Here is a 27,698-nt window from a genome sequence, read left to right on the forward strand (position 1 = left end):
AAAAATATGCACAAAGAAGCTATGCCTCCTCGCTGGTGAAGTAAAAGCACAGGAGCTTTGCTGTCCTCCAATACCAAAATCTTAATGAATGCAAACGTTCACTAAAATTTAATGAATCACACAGCCTTGAGGGATCAAGGTTAGACAGGCTTGATCCCATTGAAATCAATGGAATGGCTTTGCCCCTGCCTTGCTCTGAGCTAAGATTTTTTTTTTCTCCTGTCTCTTCCTCAGGGAAGGACTGGGAGTTTTAATATAGCCTGGTATTTGACCATAGACTACATTTTATCATATATCAATATATAATCTGGACCATGTGAGTATCGATAGACTGCTGTATTAGAGACCTAGAAAGTACAGTGGGAAAGGATACCAAGAGCTCCATGTAGATCACCCCTCTGTCTTGAGATAGGCTCACTCATACCTACAGTCTTCATAGCACTATTTATGTAAACTTATTTTTGACAAAATGTTATTTTAAAACCCCACACATCTCCTTAGGTAATCTATTCCAGTGTTTAGCTGGGGAATTTCCACACCATCTAGCCTACATTTGACACACACCCCACCAGTGTTTCAAAGCCATACATCAGGACAGATGAACATAATCGCCGGTGGAAACAGCTGTGGCAGCAACGCAGAAACTTGGCATGTATCTGATGTTGTTTGTTCCTTTTTCTTTTAGCCAAGAAGAATACGTGTAAATCGAACCCAATCATTTAGTGAATGTAGCTAACAAATACAGTTGGGGTTATTGACATTTCTGTGCATACCTGAACTCAAAAAAGTTGAAGAATCAGTCATTTTCTGTTAAAGTTCAAATTCCTTGCCAGGGAATATTGGTGGTTTATTAATGTGGGGAAATGCTGGCATAAACACATGGATAGATCTTTTTTTCCTTACAACTCCAGTAAGATAAAATCTAATATTATTGTAGGCCCTGTGGGAAGAGATAACAGTTCTATTGACTTGCACATTTAAAAACGAAACCTACCAACATTGTAAAGGATGTATAGTAGAAATCAAACTAGAAACAATATATAATAAACAAGCTATTAAATTACTTGCCTTCATTGAAACACCACTTGAAAGTGCTTTGCAGCACTGTAAACAGTCAAAAGATAAATCCCTGCAGCGGATGAAAAAATTACCAATGATGAGATAAGCTGCTGTTTCAGAAGAGACTGGAAGACTGGAGAGGAAATGAAGGTGCTATAGAGATTCTGTATAGACAGTATAGTTGAGACCGTGTGGAGGAAAAATTGGACTGCTAGGATAAGTTGAGGTAGTAACAGCCACAAGCAATAAGACTTGGTTTGCTGGCATTTTACCTTTTCTTGTAATGTACAAGAATTATTACATTTTTGTTACATTTTCTTTTCTTCTTTGAATCCATGAGTATTTTAGAAAATAGAGAACAATTAAAAGAGTAAAACTAAATTACTTAGATTCCTGTAGCATTTCTTTAAAAGTGTAATAACTTTGGGGGGAACCTGTTTTCAAGAGATCATCAGTTTGTCAACACTGTTTACTCATTCTTCTCAACCTCTTAATTATTTTTTTTAATTGCCCTTATTGCAGCATGCAGGACATTTTTCTCTCTTTTTTTTTTTTAATGGCACTGGCATATGAAATGCTACTTAAATGACAAATTAATTTCACCTAACTTTATCTAGCTTAGGTGAAGTTTGGTTGTGTACGCCAGAGTTAGCAACTGTAGTTATTACAGCCATTACAGTGGGTTAAGAGAACCAGGTTTTTAGGGAGCATGACCTCTCCCAGCCATCCTAGGCATCTATTTTGGAAAAAAGCTCTCTTTGTCTCTACATTGACTATAAATGGAGCTTGAAGTGACCGGTTTAGGTACAGATGTCTACATCAGGTCAAATGAATCATACCCTGAAAGTTGTACTGGATATTCCCAGTTACTGAGAGCACTGATTTTGACAGCAGTTTTGTAATAACTTGTAGAAGTTGTTTCCGTCTTTTGCAATACCTGTGGGTTCGGTGAAGTGTCTGATGAAGAAGCAAACACTTGCAGACTTTTTGGCTCTGCCTAAGTGAGGAACTAAGAGCGCACCTTGCCCACAGGCAAACATGTTGCAACATAAAATGCAAATAGCTTGAAAGAAAAATAGAAGCATTAAAGACACAGCTCTTTATGTGCCCTAGAGGAAGAGGAGAAACTGGCAAGACCTTTGTAAGACAATTCAGGGAAGACTCATTTGACACAACCGTGATGACACTCATATTATTGGCGTTAAAAGTCTTGACTTGTCACAAAACGTACTTTGCTACAGATGTAATTAAATAATGGACAAAATAGTTTAGTACCAACAAGGAAACAAGTTCACATTTAATACGTCTTATTTCACATTTTTCTAACAGGACAGTAGTTCAGAGTCAGCTCTTTGAGCATGATAAATATCTTACACAAAAAAATAAATTAATCAATAATGTTTGTATATACAAAAGAGGACAACTGGTAAAACTTAATCACAGTTGCTGCTCAACAGCAATTATCTCACAGACGAACCTCTGGTCATATATGTGACATCTAAGACTGTAATTCAGCTGGTTCATATAACAAAATAGTGTGGCTGCTATAGACTAAAATTAAATTCTGCAGTTCCTTGACTATAAAATCGCTCATGCTTCTGTCTTATCTCTTGACTATGCTCTTGTTCTGAAACAGCACGGGAGGGATTTATCCTGTCAGGATTTCGTGATAGTGTTTGCGGTCGCTGGAAATCTGTACGAGAGAGAAAAAGTCCCACTCAGCAGCAGGAGGATGACAGCTACAATCCCGATAGGAATGGCAGCACCAGCTTCCTGCGCCGCTGGGCTGGAGGGCATGTAGTAAGAAGGAGGAAAAGCGATGCTCTGGTTGTGCGTTACAGAATAGAAATTCCAGCTCACGGGAATCAGGACGCACAGACCAGCGAGTATGTAGAAGCAGCCACCCACCAGGAAGAAATGGGTAATGAGAGTTTTGCGAGTGACTCCCATATAAACATTCCTCAGAGCAAATATTGTGGCAGTCACTCCCAGCAAGCCCATGAACATGGCGATCAACAGGAGACCCTGAGCAGCATAAATTTCGTGGGGGACGGAGGAGTCATAGCCACTGAATTTGTGGCAGAACTGTTCTTTATAGCCAGGCGAGACGTGAAGGTAACTGATGAAGCAGACCTTCCAAATCCCCACCCAGGCAACGCCAGAGGAGATGATAGTGGTGTTGTCCACGTGCCACACTCTCCATTCCACAATTCCCATTGAAATGGTGCACAGGATCCAGCCTACCGTACCCAGAGCGAAGGCGGCTAGCTGGAGGTGCGAGCTGCGGGCCAGGGAGCTCATCCTCTGGAGGTCTTCTACTCTGTCCCAGACACGGTTGCCATGCGAAGAGAGGCACTGGGAAGAAACACAGTATAAAATTACAAAGGCAATTGTTATTTGGGTGAATAGGTGACCCTGTTAGTGAAAAAGAAAAGGCAGGAGAGAATATATGCACAGGGGGAGGATGGTAGTCATCTTTCCCCAACTGTAATGAATTCTTGAAGTTTTAATGTCCGTAGACAAATAGCATCTAGGTTTTAATTCTGTATATGTCATTGTATCAGAAGGAGAAGAAAGGGTCTCTGATTAGCTCCCTTTACAATCTCCTTTTTACATTCACAAAAGGAAATTTCACATCTTTTTCCAAGTTATTTTCTTCCTCGGTAATTAACCATTATGCTCAAAGATCCTTATACACATTACATGTAATAGGAGCCCTAGGGTTACTGGCTAGCAGAAACTAAATCTGACAAAATCCGCAGATCCTGGCTGTTGCAAGAGATCCTACGAAGCAGCCGCAGAAGCCGCTCTGCTCTCCCCTGGCTGCCGTGTTTTCAGTGCAGCGGCCCAACCTGAACAGACCTTCTGCTTTTGTGCTGCCTTTACTGGGAGCTGCTGGGACCAGTGTTAGGCAGAACACGCCGTAGTTCAGAGGCATGAGCAAATCCAGGCCACAAATTCTAATAACGACCACTGAACATTGACCTTTTTTAGATTATTTAACCGTGAATGCATTAGCAGAAACACTTGAATTAATCAGAAATATATAGTGCTCTGTGCAGGGGCTGGAGCCTGGATGTGCTGCCTTTGCTTTCGTACCCTCAAACTTTAACCAAGATTTCTTCAGTGTTTTACCTTTGCAAATCACACTCATTCATAACCTGCCCAGCTTCTCCAGTTCAAATCATCCTAACGCTGTGGTGGAAAAGATTTTAGTCATTTAACCTAGCAAAAGATTTTAGGTTTGTTTGCTGACTGTGCATTCTAAGTGCAAATTAGGGTTTTATTCTAATAAAAAAAAAAATCTGTTAATTTCCTACATCTTTCGTACAACCTTCTGAACAATTATAGGAATGATCTGTGATTAGAGAGGACGTGGCCTTGAATTTATTACGTAGATCTGAGAGGTTCTAGGGATCTTTATGAGTTATCTAAAATACCTTTTCTGCTGCTCCCATTGCATTCAAGACTGAAGAAATACTGTACCGAGTTCACTCTAATAATAAGACAACAGATCTGCAACTTTTCTAGCAATAACTTTTCTATTTACTTATCTTAAACGAACAGATTCAGTTGGTGATACAATCTAGCTGCAAAAATCCATCTGTGGAAATCTTAAATAAAAAATATCTTCATAACGATATGGCCTTAAGCGAACACTGTCCATCCTCTCACACTGGTGCCCACCATATACTTACTTCAGTCCTGAAGCTGATGCCAGTGATAACAGGATGGGACAGAATGAGTTTTGACGCCAGCCAAACATGGCAACATTTGCAATTTTATCGTTTTGGCCTCCCCATTCATCTATGTATCTCCAATAGGACTGCTTTCCTGTGGGACATATTAATCTCCATTATTGCAGATGTACATTTAATCCCTTCCTGCACAGAGGAAATTGCTCCAGAATAGCCTTCTGTGTTTTTATCTACTTAAACCAAAACCAATTTATAAATGGTTTCTCAATCTGCTACATTATTTACAAAGTGATTGTAAACCCCCCTATCTAATTAAGAGTTCTTACCAGCCATGCAGCATAGTCGCCCCACAGGGCATTATGAATGGTTTTCTTTCTGTCCCAGTTCCACATCAAAATAGCGTTGTTTCTGTACATGTCTAGGGGAAGATGCTAGACCGAAAAAAGCGTGATCAAAGGAGTCCTGCGCTGACTCCCTTCTGCTGCTGTTTGAATCAGTTGAGCACACAGAGGCCAAACCCGAACCATATTAAAATACCATTTTGTGCAGAGCCCGTATTTCTGTAACACTTTTTGTATACATCATAAACATTCATTTAAACCACTTGCTGATATCAAGGTCATAGAAGACAGGCAGGCAGGCCAATCCGTGTCATTGAGAGCTGTTCAGAGCATGGTATCAGTGTATTATCTTCGTGGATTGAATTTGCCCACCTGTCTGCTCACAGAATTAAATGAGATCGTATCCGTGATTACCGAGCCCTCTACCAAACCTTCATGTGCTAAGCTACTTAGAATGGTGTCCAGAATTGAATTATAAAACTAAAAAATAGGAAAAATTCTTTTTTTTCCTGTGAGATTCACAAAACATACAGAACAAGCAAACATGCATGCTGAAAGAACTCAAGGCTTAAACAAAAATTCTGAAAACATAGGAGAATAACCAGCTAACACAGATGGGCTTTAGATGAGGTACCAAATGTCTAGACACAAAAAATTGCTTATGTAGGGAATGATTCATTTTGGCTCATTTCTCCACACCCTGCCTACTGGAGCTTATTTGACGTAACGTGGTATCACTGACTTAGAAACAAACCAAGGTGAAAAAGAAATACTTCTGAGATCGATGATGGAATTGAATTACAGTTCTCATACTTGCTGTTTTGGAAAGTCAGACGGAAGCCTACGCTTGTGACCTCTTGGTATTAAGAGGCAGCAAGAAAATAAGGAACAAAATATCAAGGCGAAATAGTTAGAGGAATTTGCTTGCCATATGAAAACACGTCAAAATTAAAGCAAAGATGTGGCTCCTGGTTCCAGCCTCTATGGTTATGAATATTAATAAGCACCCTATAGGTCTTGCTGGTATCCTCAAACGAGACCAGAGAGGTATCACTTGCCAGAAGCGTTGGTTTCAAGGGAAAGCTTTGGATGAGAACGTGTTGAGTCTCCAGTGTCCGGCATAAACCCTTGGCCTGGGCCCGGCCGCGGGTCGCAGCACCCACGGCACCTCGGGCACCCCGCGGGGACCCAGATAAGGGGGTTTCGGGGGTCCTGGGGCGAGCAGTTCCCCCCCAAAAAATCCAGGGGACGTTTCGCTTGCAGACGCCAAGTGAAACTGGGAGTGAGCTGCAGAGGGCGTCTCCCTCCAGGATTTGACCCGTCTCGGCGGCTCCGCTGGCTGGGAGAGCTCGGGGAAGGAGGAAAGGAAGACAGACGGGAAGGAAGAAGGAAGGAAGGAAGGAAGGAAGGAAGGAAGGAAGGAAGGAAGGAAGACAGGAGGGAAGGAGGGAAGGAGGGAGCGAAGGAAAGAAGGAAGGAGGGAAAGAAGGAGGGAAGGAAGGAAGGAGGGAAAGAAGGAGGGAAGGAAGGAAGGAAGGAAGGAAGGAAGGAAGGAGGGAAGGCAGGAGGGAAGGAGGGAAGGAAGGAGCGAAGGAAAGAAGGAAGGAGGGAAAGAAGGAGGGAAGGAAGGAAGGAGGGAAAGAAGGAGGGAAGGAACAAGAGAGGGAACAAGGGAAGGAGGGAGGGAAGGAGGAAGGGAAGGAGGGAAGAAAGGAAGGAGGGAGGGAGGGAAGGAAGGAGGGAAGGAAGGAGGGAGGGAGGGAAGGAACAAGGGAGGGAACAAGGGAAGGAGGGAAGGAAGGAGGGAGGGAAGGAAAGAAGGAGGGAAGGAAGGAGGGAGGGAGGGAAGGAACAAGGGAGGGAACAAGGGAAGGAGGGAAGGAAGGAGGGAGGGAAGGAAAGAAGGAGGGAGGGAAGGAAAGAAGGAAGGAGGGAAGGAAGGAGGGAAGGAGGGAAGGAAGGAGGGAAGGAACCAAGCACAGCAAGAAGAGTGACAGGGCCGGGCGGGTGGCTGGGGCTCACAGCAGCCCTGACTTTAGCAATGCCCTTCCTGTAGGTTTCAGAGAGAGGCATTCCCGTCGGAAAGGAAGAATTTGATCCATCACTAACTTGCCATTCACATAAAAAAAGGGAAGAAATAATATTTTTTCATAAAATCTTTTGGTCCCTGTGCAAATGCCCTCTCCAGCCTTCTGAAAGAAAAATGCAAAAGTTCAGTCCCTGCGTGTTTAGAGCTATACTGGATGAAATACAGTTCAAAGCCCAGGTGATATGGCAGTCTGTGCTAACACAGACAGCATTGGCATAATCTATTGGCTGGCTTCATACTTCGGTAATTATATAAATATTTTGAATTAATTTAATTAGTATAGAAAGATTACCTATATGGTCTGAATAATACAGTGATGTAACACTATATGAAATTTCCTAAGGCATATGAACTCATATTCAGTCAGCTACAGGCAGTCTTCTGAACAATTAGTTGGTGTTACTGGCATGTGGTTCTTCATGTGGAAGCTCACTCAGAGCTGCAGATTTCAGCATTCAGAGTTTGCGTGCCAGCTATTTCATGGGATGGAGGTAGCCTACAAAGGCAGATGACAGGAGGAACAAGCTGGTCTACGTGGTGTGTGTGCCAGTGGACAAAAAACATGACTGAAACCCCTTTTCACCCAAAGAAGCAAGAGAAGCGTGTTAAGAGGCGGTTACAGTTCCATCTCTCGGTGTCCCATGATTTCATCAACACTTTCATTTCAAATCCGTTCAGTCCAATCCAACAAGCATTCTCGCAGCTTCTGGGGACAGTCTTTGGAAAGTCTAGACGCAGTAGCTAAAAATGGAGAGTTGCTTCTACAGGCTTCTCACCTGATAGTCCCTTGCTATCATTATTTCTCTCTTAATACATCTTTCAATTCCTTCATTAGGAAGGGCTTTCCTTCATAGATGTATTTTTAACTAAATACCCTACCTGAGTAAAAACGAAATGTAAACTTGCTAGCATTCAATCGAAATTTGCACAGAGAAGACAGAAGCTAACCATAAAAGATGACATATGCTAGTGAATTCATCCAAATACAGAAACTTGAAGGATCCTTTTGTCTTTATTGCTTATTTTTATTTAAATCAAGCATTGCACAGTGAGTAGCTGTTTATGAAAAGTGTGTTGAGCCATTGCCCGTATACTTCAGGGACGGAATGAGACAGGACTTTCCCCCTCTCAGTTACAAGAAACAGATGAGGATGCCCAGGAGCTCTGTTAACTTTCCTACAGCTGCAAGCTTGCTTCTAGGGGAAAAAATGCAAGCAAGCTGCGCTCTCAACTGCCAACTGCTTTCACAGAGGGTTTTTTTGGGTCATCTGTGCATCGGGCTTACCTTTAAAAAGACTAAAATGAAATGCTGCAGTCAGTAAAGGTCAGTTCTCTCTGGCCACAGTCCCATCTCCTAATGTTCTCAGCAGCAGGAGCAAACAGAAATGGAGCTATACTTGAAATTTTGTCAACACTTCTTTTACTTCCAGTAATTGCTAGTGACAAAAGGCTGGGGCTATGATACCAGTTCTCAGAGTAGAGAAACCTAAATGGCACCAAATGCATTTCACTTCTGGAATTAATATCGGTCCTCTGAAAAGCTGTTTAAATTACATGCAGCAGTCTATATGCATCAGCTGGGTTTCAGATCTGCTTTCTAAAACTCAACCTGCCTTAAGCTCCTGAAACAAAGATTTAAAAAACCCTGCAGGTAAATGCAGGGAAAAAAGCCAGCATATTTTCTTAATTAGTGCATTTAAATACAAATGGGCCTCTCAGGTTACTGCGTCTCACACTCCCTCATGGGGTGAGGGTCCGTGCCAGGGGCTGATGTCCAACTTGTAGGGTGGCATAAGAGAGTCCCCCAACCACGCAATCACCTGCAAGACTTGTCTTTAAATGCATCATTTCACATGATGGGTTGAGGGCCAGACGGCACTAGCTTTCAGCGGCGTGGAGTTTGCAATTTAGCAGAGGTCCTTCAGAGGCTGGTGTGTGCGAGGTAATACATTCCCCAGCAGCAGCATCCCCTCTGCAGTATCTCCTGCCCTTCTGGGACCTGAAGCACCAGGCAGAGCGGGACGGGCCAGTCATCAACACCTGGAACATGAGATCTCAGACACAGAAAGAGGCTGCAGGGAAGTGCGAGATGGAGCTGGGGCTTGTCATGGGAATTTGTGGAAGTCTTACACAAATTGCATGATCCTTGACATGATACTCAAAGACTGTACTAATGCTCTAGACCCTTGAGTTCAGATGTGTCTAGAAGAGAACTTCAGAAATGTTTTTTACTCGTCTGTCATCACTGTTTCACAGCGCAGCTCTGGTTGAAGTGTGGCTTTATCTCTAAGGTTACTTTCTTGCTGTGGTCCCTGCCACAAGAGTTGCCAGCAGTGGCTGCTAAATCAGTCTATTCCTAGCTTCTTCAAAAGACATTTAAAAAAACACTCAGTGTAGCAATTCTTTTGCTCCTATTTTCTTAGATGCAAAGTTTGCATTTATGACCCCTTCCTTGAATACAGTCTCCCTGACAATCATGAAGTCTTGAACCCTGATGTCTCATGTTTGGGTTTCAGTTGTCACAACCATACTCATTTTCAATTAGAAAAGACAAACTAGTAGGGCACAGAGTCTTAAAAGTCATTCCAGAGAATCTCCAGATTTAACACACCTTATGTACCCCCTTCCTCCCAAATCCCAATATCCAGTGTTATGAACTCTGCTGCTTCCACTTTCTCATTGTGTTTCAAAACAAGGAAACCAAAGCAATCTTCACTTCTCTTCCATCAAGTAAGAATACATTGAAATTTAGCTGTGTAAAAGTTCTTCGCCTATTTCAGGAGAAGATTTTGTTTGACTTGCGTTGGTGGTAGGATGAACAGAAACTGATATACCTCACTGGTTTTTCAGGCCCTAATTTACTTTTCTGTGGTCGAGCCCACCTTAAGCTCTTGTTAAATAAGGAAACGTCCCAGGCTTGTAGGCAGTGAGACGGCAGTAGGCTTGACCTAGGACCCACATGACCCCATATTATCATAGTTTCTACAGATTGTTTTGCCTCTGCCTTGAAGGGAGCTCCATTTAGAGCCCAAGTAGAACAGCTTAGGGACATGCCAGGAATGAGAGCCCCCCAAAAACCAAGGCTGATACACTGGCTGTGTTGAGACGGGATCCTCTCAGGAAGCTTCAGAAAGCAGAGGGAAGCCCAAAAGCTTGCCTGCTGTGGGTGTCTGGCACAGAGAAAAGAGCACTAAGGGCTCTGAAGTGTGACTAAAGCAACCACATCCAGGTCCCAGAGATCTCACACGCGACGGGGAAGACGAGGGCACTGAGTACAGGCGTGGGGCATGGGAAGATGTCACCCAGGAGGAGCCGCCTTCTAGCGAAAAGAACGGGAACTAATGCTGCCTGGTGCCTGCGGGAGAAATGAAGAACACCTGAAGCGCCCGGAGCATCATCCTGGACGTGCTGCACGGGCACCCGGTCAGGAGGCAGAAGCGTTGCCGGTGCTGACAGCGCGTAAGGAACTGCCTGCGGAAGGGGGAATCGGAGAGCACACGACCTGCACGCAGCAGCCTGAGGATGAGGTTTTCTTCGTAGACATTGGGTGGGTGGTTGAAAGGAAAGCTTTCCAAACGGATAGGAGACGATACTTGTTTCTTTTTAAGTGAAAGCACAGCTAAAATAAAAAACACTAAAAAGATGTAACAATAGAAGGGCGAAGTGTGAATCTCCTTGTCTGCAGCCTGTCTGCCTGTTGAAAGATGGTTTTGCTTTAGGAATTCTACTGCAACTTGTAACCACCTTGAAGAGAAAGTTCATGATAAATTCTTCCTATATAAAATACACAGTTATTTTTCCCAGCTCATGTAAGCAGGAATCGATTTATTTCCATTTATTTCATGTTTTAAGCAACTATTTTTGCTTTAGATGTTGCCAGGCACTGCATGGATTTCGAAATTAACTTTCAGATCCTGCTTTTGTAAAGTTTTATAGCCTAGATACAGCTTTATTGGTCTATACTGGATATGGTTTACTAACCAAGTCCTTTGTTCAATCTAAGTCTTGCAGCAGAAAGGGAGTTTGAAAAAACCCAACAGCATAGTAATTAAGAAGGTCTCTTCTTAGCAATATCCCTATGATTTAATGCTTGAAAACTTAATTCTTCAATTCCCAGTTGGGAAGACATTCTTTATAGGAAACAAATAAATATTTAAATCTCTCTCCATCTGTTCTCTATCAGCACTTCATAAAATAAGTCATATTAAAAAAAAGGAGACTTACTTCTTTGAGTCTGAGAGTTGCCTAAGACTTTGAAGCAGTGTCAGCTGGATGAAGCAAGTTCCAGAAGAGAGGTGGAAAATAATGCCCGTGCAAATTGTCCGACTTGTGACTCTACCAAGTAGGTACCTCACGGTGCCTCGTCACTCTCTCACTAGGTCAACAGAGATGTAGGAAGTCAGTTAATCATTAACATATTATAAAAATATGAAAGCTGTACCATATGCCATTTTTTCTAATTGCTCTAAAACACTTACCAAGGTATATAGATAACTCCCATGGAAAATTCAGTTTTCTGTAAGACACTTTCAGAAAATCTGCCTTTGTGATTACGTGATCTTCCAGCCTGAGACCACCACGATGTCCCCACCTGAAGGACACAGAATCCTCATCTGAGAGAGAATGAAGTGATTTCATAACCCTTTCTTCTTTGTTAGAGTTTTCCTCCTGTACTTATGCAACCCAAATTAGTGCAGCTCTGCAGTGGGAAGAAATATAGGGGAGAAGGAGGAGATTTTCCAAGGAGTAAACTCAAGCTGAACTGGTCTCTTATTGATACTTCTGTACAAAGAGTACCATGCTTGCTATCTCAAATACTTTTAAAAAAACCCCAAAACCCAACACTTTTTTTTTTTATTATGTTATATTTGCCTTGCTTTGCGGTTTTCCCATGAATGTTCTCACAATGGTTCTTACAAACGGTAAGAGAGTTCTTAACTCCGTTCTGGTTTCTCCTCTTTGACACCTAGCATAAACTATGCTAATCGCCAAACGGTGCATTGGCCCTACAACAGGAGGACATTTCCAGGGCTGGTGTTGAAAGACGAGGAGGTTTATTTCACTGAAGTATCCTGAAATGGGAAGCCCTCATTGAAAAATTCTCACCTGTAACACGCACCGTGGCTGGTCATTGCCACCACTAAAGAAGGCTGCAAAATGGCATTAATCCATATCCTTCAGTTTTCTGCATCACCTTTAATCCAGTTCCCCTCCTCTCTTGCTGTTACCTTCCAGCTGATGCTGATTCACTGGTTTCATGTGCAGGTAACGCAGCCTGGCTATGGCAACACCGTCTTACCTTCTTCCACAGCTCACCAGGCTGGGATCTCCTCTCTGGCTGGTCACAGCTGGATGGTGTTGCTTGTTGCTCAGGCAAACTCAGCTACTCAGGCTTTGCTGTTGCGTGCCAAAAAGCCCTGACACATATAGACCCCGATGGGCTCGTTGTCATGCGTTAGGCTTGAGTGTGGCCTTTTGACACGGTGATGGGTCTTGCTGATTCAGAAGGACAGCATCCTTGGGCGGTAGGCAGCTGGCAGATAGATTCCTTTTCTTGGATTTAATAACTGTGCGAGACAAAATTTGCAGGCAAACCTATCGCTGATCTTACATATGAAGCTGCTGCACCATGCGATAGGAGCGGCACCCCCTGTGCTACTCCCTGAACAACACTTCTTTGTCCCCCAGATGCCGCATCTCTGACCTATTTCTTCTCAGTCACAAAAAACCCCCATTGTGACACTTTAAAGATTAAATTGTACAGAAAAATAATAATTGTGATATATTTGTCGACCGCCATCAGCGCAGTGAAGTTTAATTCAACTGGAAACCTACAGTGCTTAGTCTGTGATAACATAACCAGCAGCATAAGCACCATTACATTAGTGAGAAATACAATACGCACGAAATGGAATGGAAGCAAGATAAGAAGCAAACAACAGTACTAAGTTTTTTTTCTTCTCAGTATACGATTATGACTTCCATAAACGTGTTCCTTTTTAGTGTATTAGTGACAAATTATTAGGAAGCAGATGGAAATTAAGTAAGTTTCTGACTGCCTTATTTAAAGGAACACATTTTACACATCAGACTTTATTGTTCTTTGAATGCCAATGATTAATACTTTTTCAAGCAGAAAACATTTGTTTTCTTCCTCCTGTGGCCTTGACCCAAAGCACACTGAAATCAGTGGGAATAGTTCTGCTGACTTCAAAGACCTTTCGATCAAGCCCGGTCCCTTCTGTGGTTTACAATTTCATTGTTAAATACCACAGAACAGGAAATATTTGTTTCACGTTATTTTTCCTTTCATTTGCCACGTTGAAAAAACCAGCCTGAAATCAAGATGCTGTGCAAGATACATTTCCCAACGAGTGGTACCAAATAGGCAGCAGACAGAGCCCCGTAAACAGCTCAGGGGCTCAGGTACAAGTACTCGCTCGCTTTTTGTTTCGAGACAAAGGTTACTTCTCTCAGGAAACACAGCAGCCTCCCTGCACACAGCTTGCCAGTCTGTGATCAGTGAATTGGGGATTAGAGCTGTTGCATCCTCACTCTGTCACCGCTCGTCCTCAGCAGATCATCAGACCGACACCTCTCCGAATCCAGCACTGAACCTAAGTGTGGGCATCTAAACCCACAGCTCAAGTCTGAGAAAAATATTTGCATCAACACCTTTTCTAACTGTATCCCTTTATGGGCAAACAGTTGTCCTTTGAAACCTGAGAAATTCAGAGATGAGACAAACATCTCTACCAAACTCAACACAACCCACGCTACAAGTCCTTCTCAGCTCAGTGGCAGTAGACTCTCTGCCCGTTTTGCCTGCGCCTCTTCAAACGCGGATCACAAATATTGTCAACAGTATGTTGAATGACATTGAAAAGCAGGACGCTTAAAAGATGAGGACGAGTTTTCAGAGAGCGCACGATAACCTCATTGCAGTTGTTGCCCCACTGTTGATGCTAACCCCACAAAAAGCCCACTGGACACCTGCACAGGTAAACTCTACAGCTGTTGCAATAACAAACACCCAAAAGCAAGATGGGCTTCTGAAAGGGTTAAAACCCTTTGCACCTCATTGCGTATGCCTTAGGAAGGGGGAAGAAACCTTCCAGGCGAGGGGGTTGGGAGCCCTCCAAGTGGGTAGGCTCCGCGTTGCTCTGCAGATGGAGGTGGCCAGCGGTGGTGGGATGGACGGGCCACAGCAGGAACCTCCCCATGTTCCTAAACATGACCCTGGGGCAGGGGTGGCTCTTGTCATAACATGGCAAAGGGCTTGGTTGTTAAACAGCTTGACTTTTGCTTTTGGAGTGGTTATCACTCTCTTTGTCCTGCTAAGCCCAGGAGCGTGCAGCAGCCAGACTGCCCAAGGCTTGCCTCTAAAGAGAGGCACCTGCTGCCAAGCTCAACAGGCTCCACAGGGAAACACTACACACTATCAGATACTCAACTCAACCCCAAACTAAGTTCACCCCATTCAAAGCTGCCAGCGGGTGCTGCTTGCATTTAGAGTTGATCCCATCAGCTGGGAGGTTCTCTGGCTCCAGAGGACTTGGTAATAATTTTGTTGTGCTACTGCTATTATGTCAGTGTATTTTGCTGGCTTTGATTTCCCTTCTGTTTTGTGAAGACCCAAATAAGTGTCCAAAATGCTCAGTCCCTACCATCCTGTGTGTTCGTTCTGTTTATCTTTTTTCGGTCCAGTGTGGGTGAGATTTAAACACTTGTTTTAGTCTAACACTCCAGTGGACTCTGACATCATATAAGGGACATTGTATGTTGTCCCTGCTAGCAAGAGAGATGGTGTTCAATGTCCCATTCAGGTATTGGAAGCTGGGGAGCCTGTACTCCATCCAGGTCTGGACTTGCTTCCTTCCAAACAATCTTGCACAGCACTAATATCCCTATTAATGGTCAAATACTTGTTTAGTGCTTCTGTCCAAACTATGTCAGAGATCTTTCATCCACCATCAACGCCACCAGCAGTGTCCTCAGACTCCCTGCTGACACACTAACAACTCTTTTTTGCCCTTAACTTTTCCTGGATTGCCCTTATAACTCAGCTAGAAGACTCACAGAAACTTCCTGTGAAGAAGTTGACCCTTTTACTATCCATCAATTAAAAACAAGGGGGAAATGGAAACACACAAAACACAGCTGCCCCGATTATCTCCAGCATGGGTTGTTTAGAAGTTTTCTTCAGAGACCGGCAACTGTAGGTCCTTTGAAATGGGCTCAGTATTAGTTTTTGAAGCAAAATTGAGATGACAATTACAGACTCAATAATTTCAAGAGGGATAATTTCACTGAGATTGTGACTCAACAAGGGGCTGATTTAAAACCAACAAAATTTGTCTTTGGCTCAGCAAGAAATGGATGTTTTTTCCTGGAGATGCAGAACACAAAAGCTCGCAGGCACAAAATGAAGGGCTGCTAAAATTAGATGCACTCTCGTGGTTTGGGTAGGCTTCTGGTTATTCCCAGATACCCAAAAGTAGGTCATTCAAAGCTTAACAGACATTTCCCTCAGACTTGCTGACATTTTAGAGCTAGTAGAAAAGACCACCTGATGGGAGGATGTTATCAACATGTCACACTCCGGTTTCGCTCCGCCTTGGCAGCCTTTCCGCACTGTGCGAGCACCGCAGTGTTACAACGCCGGGCTTTTTTCACTTCATTGGAGCTGCCTTAGCAGCTTGTTCTATCAGCTGTTAGAAGTCACAAGAAAATCACGTTCCCACAGATTTTCATTAAAGGGAACAAAAGTAAGAGATCAACAGAAAACTTTAGCTGGTAACATGTCACGGGGGTTTTAAAGGTTTACAAAGCAACTGGCTGCACAAATCACAGGCACTACTGAAGTACTGACTTTAGGAGAAACACGTGAATCACTGGTTGCTCATTAGCTGATCGTGACTGTGACCTTGGCTACCAGAAGATCTTCAGGATCTTTACTGACACCCTAAAAGGGTTTCTGTGCCTTTAGCCCCCTTCCTGGTTATCGTCATAGCTGTACAATGACTGTGATCTTTGAACTGACCAATACCCTATTAAGATTGATGCAGCAGGAAGTAGATACAAATGTTCTGGCAAGCCAGAACACAAATAAAATAGGAGAGTCTGCAGAAAGCAAAATAGATTTCTCATGAACTACTTTAGCACCACAAGCAGGGTGCCAGTGAGGAGCAGAAGGATGCAGTTCTGTAAAGAGCTCCAGAAAGGGCAAATTCCTTAAATATGTGAAGGGCAGCTGCTTTTCAAAAGTGTTTTCTTGCAGCAACTCTGCCTCAAAGGTAAGACAGCTCTACTTTTTATCCTTGTGCTAGTCTGTCATTTACCTGGGCGCTGGGGGAAAGAGGCGTCCAACTGCCCCTGCTCTCCCTCAAAGCACTACGTAGCCAGCTTACAAATTACAAGGCAAAGGAGATGAAAGGCCAGCGATCCTCCAACGATACGTGCTCCAGCACACACAGGGGACAGTTTCAAGAAGGGGGGCAACCACCTGGAAGGAACAGATGAAGAGAGATCAGCTTTATGTTGGCCCAGGGAAACGTTGTACAGAAAGTAAAGTTTGTCAGTGCAGGAGCACTGGTAGGGGACTCGCCCATATACAACGCCTTATCTCAGAAAACAAGGAAAAACGAAAGCAATCGTAGTAACTAATTGAACTAGTATAAGGAGAAGAGTTTGTAGCAGTCCCTGGAGATGCATGTGTGGAGAGGGTCTGTAATGGAAGAAGAAAGATCGCCTGAGACCTGCTGCCTGGAGCACTCAAGCCCCATTTGCAAGCTGAGCGCTTGCAAACTCCCACCTATTTTGCTGACCTGCCAGTCTACAAAAGCCACGTGTTACAATTACTTCGGCTCTTTTAAGACCCCAGTTATACAACCATTGGCAATCTAAATATTTACCAAAGTAGTCACACCTTGGTATGTGACCATGTAATGTAAGAACTGCAAACACGAAAGGTGGATTTATGGTGATCATAAAATTTTCATTCCGAGTTTCCTGACTTCCAGAGACCTAAGGCCTGACCTTCCCACTGCACACTTTCCCCGCTGTTCATGACAACAGTACTGTACTCCTGACACCCTTGAACATTTGCACCTAATTTTTATTTTCATGTGTGTGTCTTGTGCTCGCTGGTTCTTGATAGGGATTTCTCTGCTAAATGAGTCTCATTTTGTATGTGATGCTGGGTAGCGCATACATGGCAATCTTTAAATCCCAGTTTCGATCTTCAGATCTTCAGCGCTCTTCGGTTTTGTTGTTACAAGATAGTCTCTCTACTCTAATAATTTACATGAGTCTTTTCTCATGTTTTCCAGTTTTTCAACACCTTTGCATTGGATATGGATAGTAGAATTAGACACAATATTTTCTAAAGTTTAGAAAGTTTTTAGTAATATTGCCTAGCAAGATCCTGCTTTCCCCATGTTCTCTTCCAAGGCAGCGTTGCAGCCTTTTCCCTAGAACATAAAGTTCATATGAGCTGTTCATTCACTGTCACCCCACACAGTTTTTGAAAGTCATTGTTTTCTGGTCTATATGCCATCACCCTGTCCATGTGATCTCCACCACTTGCTCCTTGATTAATTGCTTTGCATGTCACTGTATGAAATGGCAATTTGTTTGAACACACCCAGACTAACATTCTCGCTCTATACAACTTTCCTCTTCACTGTTTGCCATATATGTGGCAAGTAGTGACCATTACCACTCTGCCTCTTTTGTAATCAACTCTCTTATTTGTGTGGTGGAACTGCCCATCGCATAAAAATGCTGGTCTAAATAACTCCACCTTTGCAAAACCAGTGTGACAACAATGTGCTCACCTAATTCTTTTTCTCCCCACTGCAGTAAAAATAGGAGGAAAAGCTATTTTTTTTACTTCTCGAACTATAAATGTATACAAACACACAGAGGATTTGGAGAACAGAGTAACTGAACAGAGTTTTGTAAGAATCCCTGGGTCTCCAATGCCAGAGACGTATCTGCTGTATTCAAATCAAAAGGATTCAGTATGTGCAGGCATTTGACACGCAGACCTGCAATGAATGCTGTGCACCACAGTACCTGGGCTTTTAGAATTTAATGCCGAGTTAGGGATCTAAGGCATGGATTAATCCCACTTTTGATTTCAATGCCTAAATTAGCTTTGTCTTCCTAGAGAAAGAGGAGGTAGGGAAAGGAGAGGCATCTGGGTTGAACCAAGCTCTTCCAGTAACCTTATCTCAGTTTGCTTATAGAGGCAATGAAGGCCAATTAGGCTCCTAATTTAGGCCACCAGCTATGTACCTAAATGGTAATCCAGATCTAGCACCCCATACAAGCTGAAGAGGAAGATTTGGACTTCAACAGTTATACTAACATCGGTGTCTGCACGCAGGCACCTCAAACTAAAAAAAAAAAAAACAGAAGAAAGGTGCATCTGTAGCTGTGTCCTCAACAGCCTTTGGCACTTATGCTGGAATTAGCCAGCACTTTAAACTTGGATTCAGAGCCTGATGTAATATCCTGCGTCTGGAGGGTAGGTAGGGCACTGGGGCATTCTGGTCACCCTTCTCCCTGGACTATTTCTGTTTTCTGATTCACCGATTGCCTACCATGAACTACGTAAGTAGTGCTAGGAACAGAAACCCAAGATCCTCTGCTCCCTCTTGGTACCCAGATGCCGGGGCTGAATATTTAGGCCTGCTTTGCTTCTGGCTTTCTAAATCATGCTTTCTTGGCAGCACATGATGATCCAGCTTAAGCAGGAATTGGATATTGCTCTGCCCTCAACCAAAAGCCTGGTGGTAAAGCAAGCTCTCAAGAAGTGGCAATCATGGAAGCAAAACCTCAGAGAACAAGCCAGGTCAGTCACTCAGCAAATGTGCGGTGTGCTGCATAAAATGCAAACCACCCTCATCTCCCAGCCCAGGTAACTTAAGCACCTCAGCATACCTCGTTAGCCGGGCTGATTAGAGAATTTAGGATGACTAGAGAGAAAGGATGATGTCTTCCTTAATGCTGAGTGCTCATTAGTGCCAGAGAGCTGTGCCAGCGTCTCCTGACCCAAGAAAGCGGCGTTACTGAATGCATTTAAGAGCACGATGGTCTCCTCCTCACACGGTGAGACCCCACATTCTGAAATCCCGAGTTGTTCCCCGTAAGTTTAAATTTCAAAGATGCTTTAAGGCTTTTTTACACTGCAGTAATTAAAAAAGCCTGCCCTAGCGTATGGAGACAGCATGGTTTTGCTGTATCACGTACGGAGAAAGAGAAAAGGAGGAAGTTCACAGCCCTGATGCACTTCACCGCTGGTTCAGTTTTTCTTCCTTCAGGGCACTGATCCTTCCAGGTTTTCTTAGTTTTCACCTCCTGGAGATCTGTATCGCCCCATTATTAATAGAAATCATTTGGCTGCTCCACCCCTTTCAGGTCAGTGTTGGCCACTTCGATCATCACAGCTTGATTTCCCTTTTTATCTTTGGAGGAACTATACCTGCGTGTGAAAGCTGCTGAAGCTGTAACTCTTGGGAGTGGCTATGAATGGTACTCAGAAGACTCATGCTTTTATATTTAGATACTGAGATAAATAATCTTATCTTCTGTTACTTGTTATTTAGTCTGCAGTTGCTCATTGTATTTATATTTCTCTGAGGCTGTTAGAAAAGACACAAGCCTAATTTATCAAGTAACAAACACTTTATGAAGAGCAGACAGCTGGGAAGTGAAACACATGTTGAAATTAAATGCTTGAAACAATCTTCATCAGGAGGATTTTGTTAATGCCTCTCAGGCTTTTGGACTTTACAGCTCTACCAAAATAGCGTTTTGGTGAAACTCTTGTAACTATGCCTCCATTACCCGGTTTACAGAATACGCTTTCCACCAGCGGCTAGCAAACGGTGCTATCGCAAGGAACAGCAGCAAACTACCAACTCTTGGTAATGCGTGTCAGACCACAGCTTTTCCAGAGCTAGTACTGGCTTCTCTTACGAAGCTGCTTGGAATGAATAAAGTCTAGTTAACATAGTTGCAACTTAGTATGTGCTTAAGAGAAGCCTTTCTTTCACTGATTCCGTTAAAATATATGAACACAGATCTAGAATTCTTGAGTATTCTCACCTGTGACTTGTAGCACGCAGGCTTCAGTAAGATACCATTTTGCTGGAGATTCATGTTACTGAAAAGAAGTATGATTATTCTTCCGTATCTTTCAACACCTTGTACATCTTCAGCTCCACTGTCACAAATCTATTTGCTTTAATTAAAATCTCTCCTGTGTTAAGACAAGCAATCACAAATAGCAAATAAAAATATTTCAATAAAAGTGGGTATGTGGTGGGAATCTGGCTGGTCGCTAGCGGTACTGTTGTATTTTAGGTTAACAACTCACACCTAGCGAGCAGGAGATGCACAGAACTCGTCGTCCTGCTTCATCCCAGAAGAGATGCCAGAAACCACCACACCAGTAATCCGGATATTCTCCGTATCCCACCCAAGGCAGCAGCCAGCATCAAGCAAGGCTTTCAAAAGCAGCAGCAGGCAATAGGTAATGACAGTTAGTGGGCAAGTTTCTCGTTAACCTCTTAGCAGTTTGTTGCGTCCAGAAGAAATTAGAGGAAGTGAGAATTGGATTTATAGCAACAGACTCCACTAATACTGACATGTTTGGCAGTAGCGGAAGGCACAGCCTAGACACAAGGCCATCTCCCCCTGCCAAATTTAGGAGACTGCCTCCAAGACAGAGATATCAAAGCACATAAAAATAAAGCCGTTGTGAGGATTTTTAACATAGGGGAAAAAAAGAAATGCATTTTACTAGCCTTGTTCTCAGGAAAGGCTCAGCTGCTTTTACGAAAATAAAACTCGGCCTATCTGCCCACATGGTTACAACTGAGAAAAAGGTCCTAAACATAACCCGTCTTGAAAAGACACCTGCTCTGCTTGTAGGTGTGCTACTGTAGTCTGAGAGAGAAATTACCTTCTGCTATTTAAACTGCACTGAATTTATTTCAATTCAGATTTTCTCCTGAGATGTATTAAATAAACCTACTTCAAATGGAACAACTGTATTCATAGAAACATTATCAAAGCAGTAAGTAGGGAGAGGGAAACCCAGGATTTCAGAGGTGAGCTGCTAAACCACACGGGCAACCCGTCTTACAGTTTGTGGATCATTATGATTAGTTAAGTTACAGACTGGAACTACAGTAAGCTAATGTGATGACCAATTTACCACTGCTGACAATTGACAATATATATTCCAGTACCTTAAAGACGTAATTATTAATTTTTATAACATCTACTCTGTGGGCAGGTTCCACCCAAGTATGTAGAAAAAACAATTTATGCTCTAAAAAAACCCCACAACTGAGAAGCCCTTAATTAGAACAAACCTATGAACTTCTGCAATAAATGACTGGATGCCATTAAAATAGGAGTTAGTATTCTACTGCACACTCATCATAAGGCCTTGCTAGCTACTGGATTGCCAAGAGATTACTTCAGCTGTAAAAACTGAGACAATTAGAGTACGCTGAAATCAATCAATAGAGCTTGATTAGGAAAGAACACTGGGAAACGGTGACTCCTTTAAAATCCGAAGGTCTCAAATACCCCAAACCAGAAAATAGCCTAATTTCAGTTTAAAGAAAAGCAATTTTTCCCAATTCAAACAGTACACAAATACTAGACTGTTACTCCCCTATAGCTGCCATCCTGGATTATGAGAATTCCACCACGCACCCAGGAAACCAGGCACAGAGGTGGGTCCACGTACATGCAGAGGGAGAGAAGGGGTGAAAAGCAGTTAGAAGTTCAGAAAAATCCTACAAATACTCAAGTATTTTTCCTTCCCTAACTTCCTTTTCCCAGATAGCTTCTACGATAAAGACCTTCACAGACTATTCATTTCCAGTATGATTTATCAAGCTATAAAACATTATCTGTGGTCACTTCTGCTACAAACTTCTGCACACTTGACAGTGTTTGCCAATAAGGCAGAAGATTCTGCAGTTAATCTGAGAACCCCCATTAAACTGAAATTAAACAGTTTCTGTGGAAGTCTGTTAGAGACGGAGAGTTCACAGTGTTCTTGCAAAAAAAAAAAAATCTTGAGAACCACTGACTTTAGATATTTCCATATGAAGTACCATTCTAAACATTGGATGAAGCCAAAACAGTGTAATTGCCCAAGTAGAAAAATCTTAACTCCTTCCCTGGTATATAGTCTGTAAGTTGTGGGAGACTGATTTATTTTATCCACCTCATAACACATCTTCCTTCCTGCCCTCTCATACTTGCACACTTAAAACACTGAATAGACAAGAACACATTTCTGGTACTTACTTACACTGGGAACCTGAGAATGATCAATTAGTCAACATGATAAATAATCTGTGAAAAGACAGCAAGCTACTTCAGACCACAAGATAACTGGCCTGGCCTTTAAAAACTATAGGCACTGTTGATGGTCACCACGAGATGGCTAACACTGCACAGCAAAACAGTAGGTTTTGACAGTTAAAACTGCACACAAAAACTAACTCTACGTTGAAATATACAGTTTATTTTCTCAAAGTCAAGCAATACCATTTGTCAGTAGGTAAGTGTTAAGCATCAGGCAGGAAAACTGTACATTTTCACTCTGGGCTGCAGGATCCAAACAGTTGGAGAAACATAGTGGAAATCTTTCACTATACAAAGAGATCTATAGAATTGAGAACAACATAGGGTGAAGAAACAGCCATCCCCAGGATGCCAAAGGCAAAACATTAGCACCAGATTTTTTCAAAAAGCAACAGTATAGCTATTTACAAATTTACATGTAACATTGGGAGGCAACCATCTTCAGGTTCCCAGGGTGAGAGATTTTCAACAGTTTTGTAAAAGGAAAGGAGAGAATGGTGTCTACGCAACTGTTCTGTGAAAAGTATAATATATATAGCATTCACAATATTGCTACTTTTTATCAGAAAGATCTAAATCAAAGTACTGTATACAAACACATTGTAATTATATTATTATTCACATTTCACATACACATTTCAGAGTAACCACAATATGTAAAATTTTTAAAATGCCACAGATAAAACAATGCACACTTTTCTCCAAGCTAAAAGACAAGCATAATTTATTTGGGAATTGTTTAGTTTGGGGTTTGTTATGGTTAAGGGATAAGTTTAAGGACAAAGGGATCACTTGTCCTAGGAACATAGCAGCATATAACTGTGAGATGCCAGAAGACTACGTTTCTGAATTAGGAGAAAGAAACAAAGGTCAGCTGTAGGTCTTGTAAAATGGTAGCTCCATTTGACCTCAACTGATACACATCAACATAATGTCATTAAAAATTTGGTCCAGGTATACAAAGTAGTGCACTATAAGGGGGGCAACAGTCCTTTTAACGTTTGCACCTGTCTGTAAAGGAACTGGTTCCAGAAGATTTTTGCTCCCCAGTTCCCCAACTCGCAAGGAATTCGCTCATCAGCGCCTCTTCAGTTCTCTCCCCGCAAAAGAGAGAATTCAGGTAAGGACAGAAAAACTTTTGTGAATGCTGCCACTGCAGGAATAGTGGGAAGAATTCTTTTCTCTCTCTTTTCAACACCTAACTACTTGTATTTTCAACCTGCTTAGCTACAGACTGGCATTCACATCAGCCTTGAAAATGGCTTCTTGTTGGGTAACCTGTTTGTCTACAGAGAGATAAATGTTTTCCTTACTACAATATAAATGGCATATACACAAAGTCATCTAAGACTTTCCTTTGCCTGCAAAACTTTATCTTAACATAGTACTTGACGCTTAGACACTACAGAATTTCTCTGTAGGTATCTGAGCAAGTCAGCATAACCTATTACTGTGCTAAAACATGAGTTAGCATCTCTTTTTAGAGCTACTGGAAATAATCCGTTACAAGTCAATGGCAGTATTACCAGAACGCAACCAGTAATCTGGTACTGTGAACTAGCATCCTCTCATTTATCATTGTGCAATGGAAAAAACAAACAAACAAAACCCACTTATGTTCACAGTTACAAAGCAGAATTGTTCCGAGTAATGTGCAGTATTTACATGGCAGAAGTGTTTATATTGCATTTGGTAGTATGAGAAGGCGGAAAGAACGAACAGCATTATGTAGGTCAACTTCAGTATAACTTAACTGTCTACATAAAACCATCACAATGTTGAGCAATCAGAAGAAAAATAGAAGCACTGTCCTTAGCCTACATTTATTTTCATAAAGTGTAGAGAGTTTGGGGGAAGAAGAATAAGAACATGCATAAAAAAGCACAAGAAAGAGCAAATGAGCCTTCTAAATAATTTAGATGAGAAATGTTTTGAACAAAATCAGCACAGTACTTCCAGCCCGTTTCTTAAATCAAGTACAACTTGGTAAAGAAAATCACTTGCATTGCAGTAAGAGGGTGTACAAATATGTCTTGCAAAATAATTTTAAAAAAAATCTTCAGCAAGATAGCCATTAGGTGACTTGCAAGCTGGTTTAAAAAGTGTTTAACTGAGACGGATTTTAAAGTTATTTTCTGCAAGGGGAAAGTGCCGTCCTGTATACAATATCACAAAAAAGTGTCTGATGCCACAGGATCAGAGTGACACTACATTTCAGCAATCTGAATATATTAGCTATAAGATGCACGCTTCCCCTATTTAATGTGTCTTTAAAAAAAAGTCACTAAATTTAGAGCTTCTAAATTTGTGTGCATTCATAAATCGCTGTTGGGTTTCCCAGCAGTCTGTACAGCATCTGAACATAAAGAAAGAATACAACCTATTCTAAAAAACATTGTTGTTTGCATGCACAACTGCCACAGACTTTGAACTTACTCAGCAGAAAGGTTAAGAGTCTATCCTTTTCTGTGGAGCTTTCTGTAAGTTAAGCAATGAGAAACAGCTGAAGAGTCCAGCAATAAAAATGTGTTCTAAAAAATTAAATACATCATCCCAAAAAAAAAGAAAGAGAGCATTATTGCTGTTGTGAGAGCTATTTTTCTCTTGTGCACTTGTTTCTCTACTGGACACTCAGACAAGCCAAGATACTCATTTGTGTACTTGGAAACTCCCCCATCCCTTCCATCTTTCCCATTTTTCACATCCTTGGTCAAACTCAGCCCTCTTATTTGAGCCGTTCAGGTTGGAGGCTATCGGTCAGACACTTCAGTTGCTCTTCCCCCAGCTTGATCTTGTCCTCAAGCTCTCGCTGCTCAATGATCAGGGCTGACTTCATTTTTACAAAGTGCTCATAGTCTGCTAAGTTCTCCTCACTCAAGTAGCTCGCCAAAATGTCAAAGACAATACGCTCTCGACGATCCAGGTTTTCCTTCAGTTCTTTTGCATCTTCATGTTGCTGGGTCAGCAGCTTCTGCTTCTCTACCAACGTCCGCTTAGGAGAAAAGAAAAACAGTTAAAAATTCACTGGGTTCACCAGGTTGGGGCAACACCTTCAGTGTTTAAGTCTCAAGTCTGTTTTATCTGCAAAGACAAAGATTTTCCTGCATATTTAGAGAGGGGGAATAAGATTGCTCTTTAAAGTTTATGCTAATAAAATGCATTAACAAACAGGGAAAAAATGTAGTGAATCAATGAAAGACGCACCATTAATTTCTATTGGCCTCAATAGCAAGAACTTCAAAGACTACTTTACTATTTAATAATTCAAAATAGTTACATAAAATACAGTTGCCTTTGAGAAACATCCAAGTCCTACAAATTAAGACTTCACTCAGCAATGTCTTACATCTTCAATACACAGCACCAAACTTCCACACTGAAACAGCTGTGGTTAGAGAACCCAGAAAGAGACTAATTAACGCAGCAATTTGTTCTTACACAGCTCCTGACACTGGGGTATTTCGCAGTTCTCCTGCAATCCACATGGCTTCTCCATGAGATGTGAAGTTGTGTGGTCTTAAGACATGAGCAAGAGTGAGAGCTGGGGCAAGACAACAGGAGGGAAGAAAAAGTAAAAAAAAAAAAAGTATTATCTTCCCAAAAGGGCTGTAAATTTTCTGCTTTGTGCTGTCACAAGAGACAAAATAGGAAAAAGGGAGGCTGAATGGAGAAACTCCCAAAGAAAGAAGGCAGGAGCTACATCCCATTCACACATAGGTATCTCATCCAACTTCACCTGTCTACACAGTAGACAGCCACACCTGAATCACTCAGCTACTCTCCTTTAGCAGAATATGGAAAGAAACAGGAGCATTATTAATCTGACCTAGTTCAGATGTCTGCCTAGAAGTGATCGCCTTTTTCCAGCAACAGAGTATGGCTGGCCTACTCTGACGTCAAGCATTCCTCTATAGACTTCTGAACTTAATTAAAAAGTGCCCCTAAGACGTACCACTCCATAACTTTTAGCTTTGCTTCAGACATGAATTTTGAGAACCTATGTCTTCAAATAAGCCACAGTCTGTTCAAATAAATGTGTCCATTTTTCTCATCTGGACTTTATGTTAAATCACACATGCTATAATAAGCCTGAAGGATTTACAGAAAAGTGTTTTTGTAGACTACAAAATAGAGTCTTTTCAAGATGGAAGTATGAGACAAAGGGGGATACAGACCAGCAAGCTTTAATAGACTTATCTGTCAGAGTTGCACACATATCCTGTGCTGCCTCTGTCTCTATAGACAGCACAAAGCTCAGAGGGTGAAACGCCTTCAGACTTGGGCTCTCAATGTACTTAAAATACACAGCCTAGATTAACTCAGGGTTCAAGACAGCTATGGAAGACAAGTCACAGAAATCACACATTATTAGAAAAACCACAGTTTAATCTTCCTTTGAGCTTATGCCAGGGAAAAAAATCCCACTGCAAGTTGCAAGCAGAACTATCTGCTGCAAAGAGATGGAAGTACTGTTCTCCTAAATTCACCAAGGGAACTAACAGCCAAGCCCAAACTCGGGAGCATGGCTAGACCGCTCCCCAGGGCAGCTTGTGTGTACACTGAGCAGCAGCAGAAGAATTAGACAGAATTTGATGAACACAAGAGGGCATGTATCAACCAGCTGGTAGCTCAGCTGTAGTTACCTGCCTAACCTTGGGATGAAATAGCTCTGTTTTTCAAGCCGTTTGCTATCATTGTCAACAGACACAAGAAAAATCAAATGTTTAGTCCTTCATAACAGCTCCTGAGATTTAAGCTGTATGGTTTCTTCTTACCAAGCCTATGGCATGACTTTAAGCTGAACATGAGTAACCTGACAGTTTAAGGAAAGTAAACACTACTTTTGTTATGAACTTTGCATGACACCTTAGTACCTCTGCCTTTGTGGAGGTTTAGGGAATACCTAAGAGAAGTAGGATGCAGAAAGGAAGAAGGCAAATGAGATACCTCTTTAATTTGCTTTTACCTCTGTCAAAGATGACTGACACCAGAAAGCCTGTTTTGAAGGATGAAGTGAAACACACTGTAGCAGGCTCAAGACACCATACTTGAGGAGGTTCTTTGGGCAATTGGTAAATGGCTCACCAGGCCTAAAGGTGTAAATGATGT

At 42.1% G+C, this 27,698-nt stretch overlaps 2 protein-coding genes across 10 annotated transcripts in view; both read right to left on the reverse strand.

The window, feature by feature from the left end:
- Positions 1-2,267: 2,267 nt before the first annotated feature.
- On the reverse strand, positions 2,268-11,538 carry CLDN34 (claudin 34). The gene is made up of 3 exons (XM_052773996.1): positions 11,412-11,538; positions 4,758-4,893; positions 2,268-3,414 (listed from the first exon to the last, which is right to left on the reverse strand). Exon 3 carries the CDS (start codon positions 3,358-3,360, stop codon positions 2,716-2,718), a length of 645 nt encoding a protein of 214 aa, XP_052629956.1. The 5' UTR covers positions 3,361-3,414; positions 4,758-4,893; positions 11,412-11,538; the 3' UTR covers positions 2,268-2,715.
- Positions 11,539-22,729: 11,191 nt separating this feature from the next.
- SHROOM2 (shroom family member 2) overlaps positions 22,730-27,698 on the reverse strand; it is a 130,660-nt gene continuing 125,691 nt past the window's right edge. For all 9 annotated transcript variants that reach the window (XM_052773622.1, XM_052773614.1, XM_052773613.1 and 6 more), the window contains one exon: positions 22,730-25,581. In XM_052773622.1, coding sequence (XP_052629582.1) covers positions 25,315-25,581 — 267 coding nt within the window. In that variant the 3' untranslated portion in view covers positions 22,730-25,314. The remainder of the gene's footprint in view (positions 25,582-27,698) is intronic.

The sequence above is a fragment of the Harpia harpyja genome, chromosome 22, assembly GCF_026419915.1.
Source record: "Harpia harpyja isolate bHarHar1 chromosome 22, bHarHar1 primary haplotype, whole genome shotgun sequence".
Classification (NCBI taxonomy): Eukaryota; Metazoa; Chordata; class Aves; order Accipitriformes; family Accipitridae; genus Harpia; species Harpia harpyja.

Coding starts and splice junctions, on each gene's coding strand:
- CLDN34 (XM_052773996.1), bottom strand. CDS start 3,360: ATGAGCTCCCTGGCCCGCAGCTCGCACCTCCAGCTAGCCGCCTTCGCT.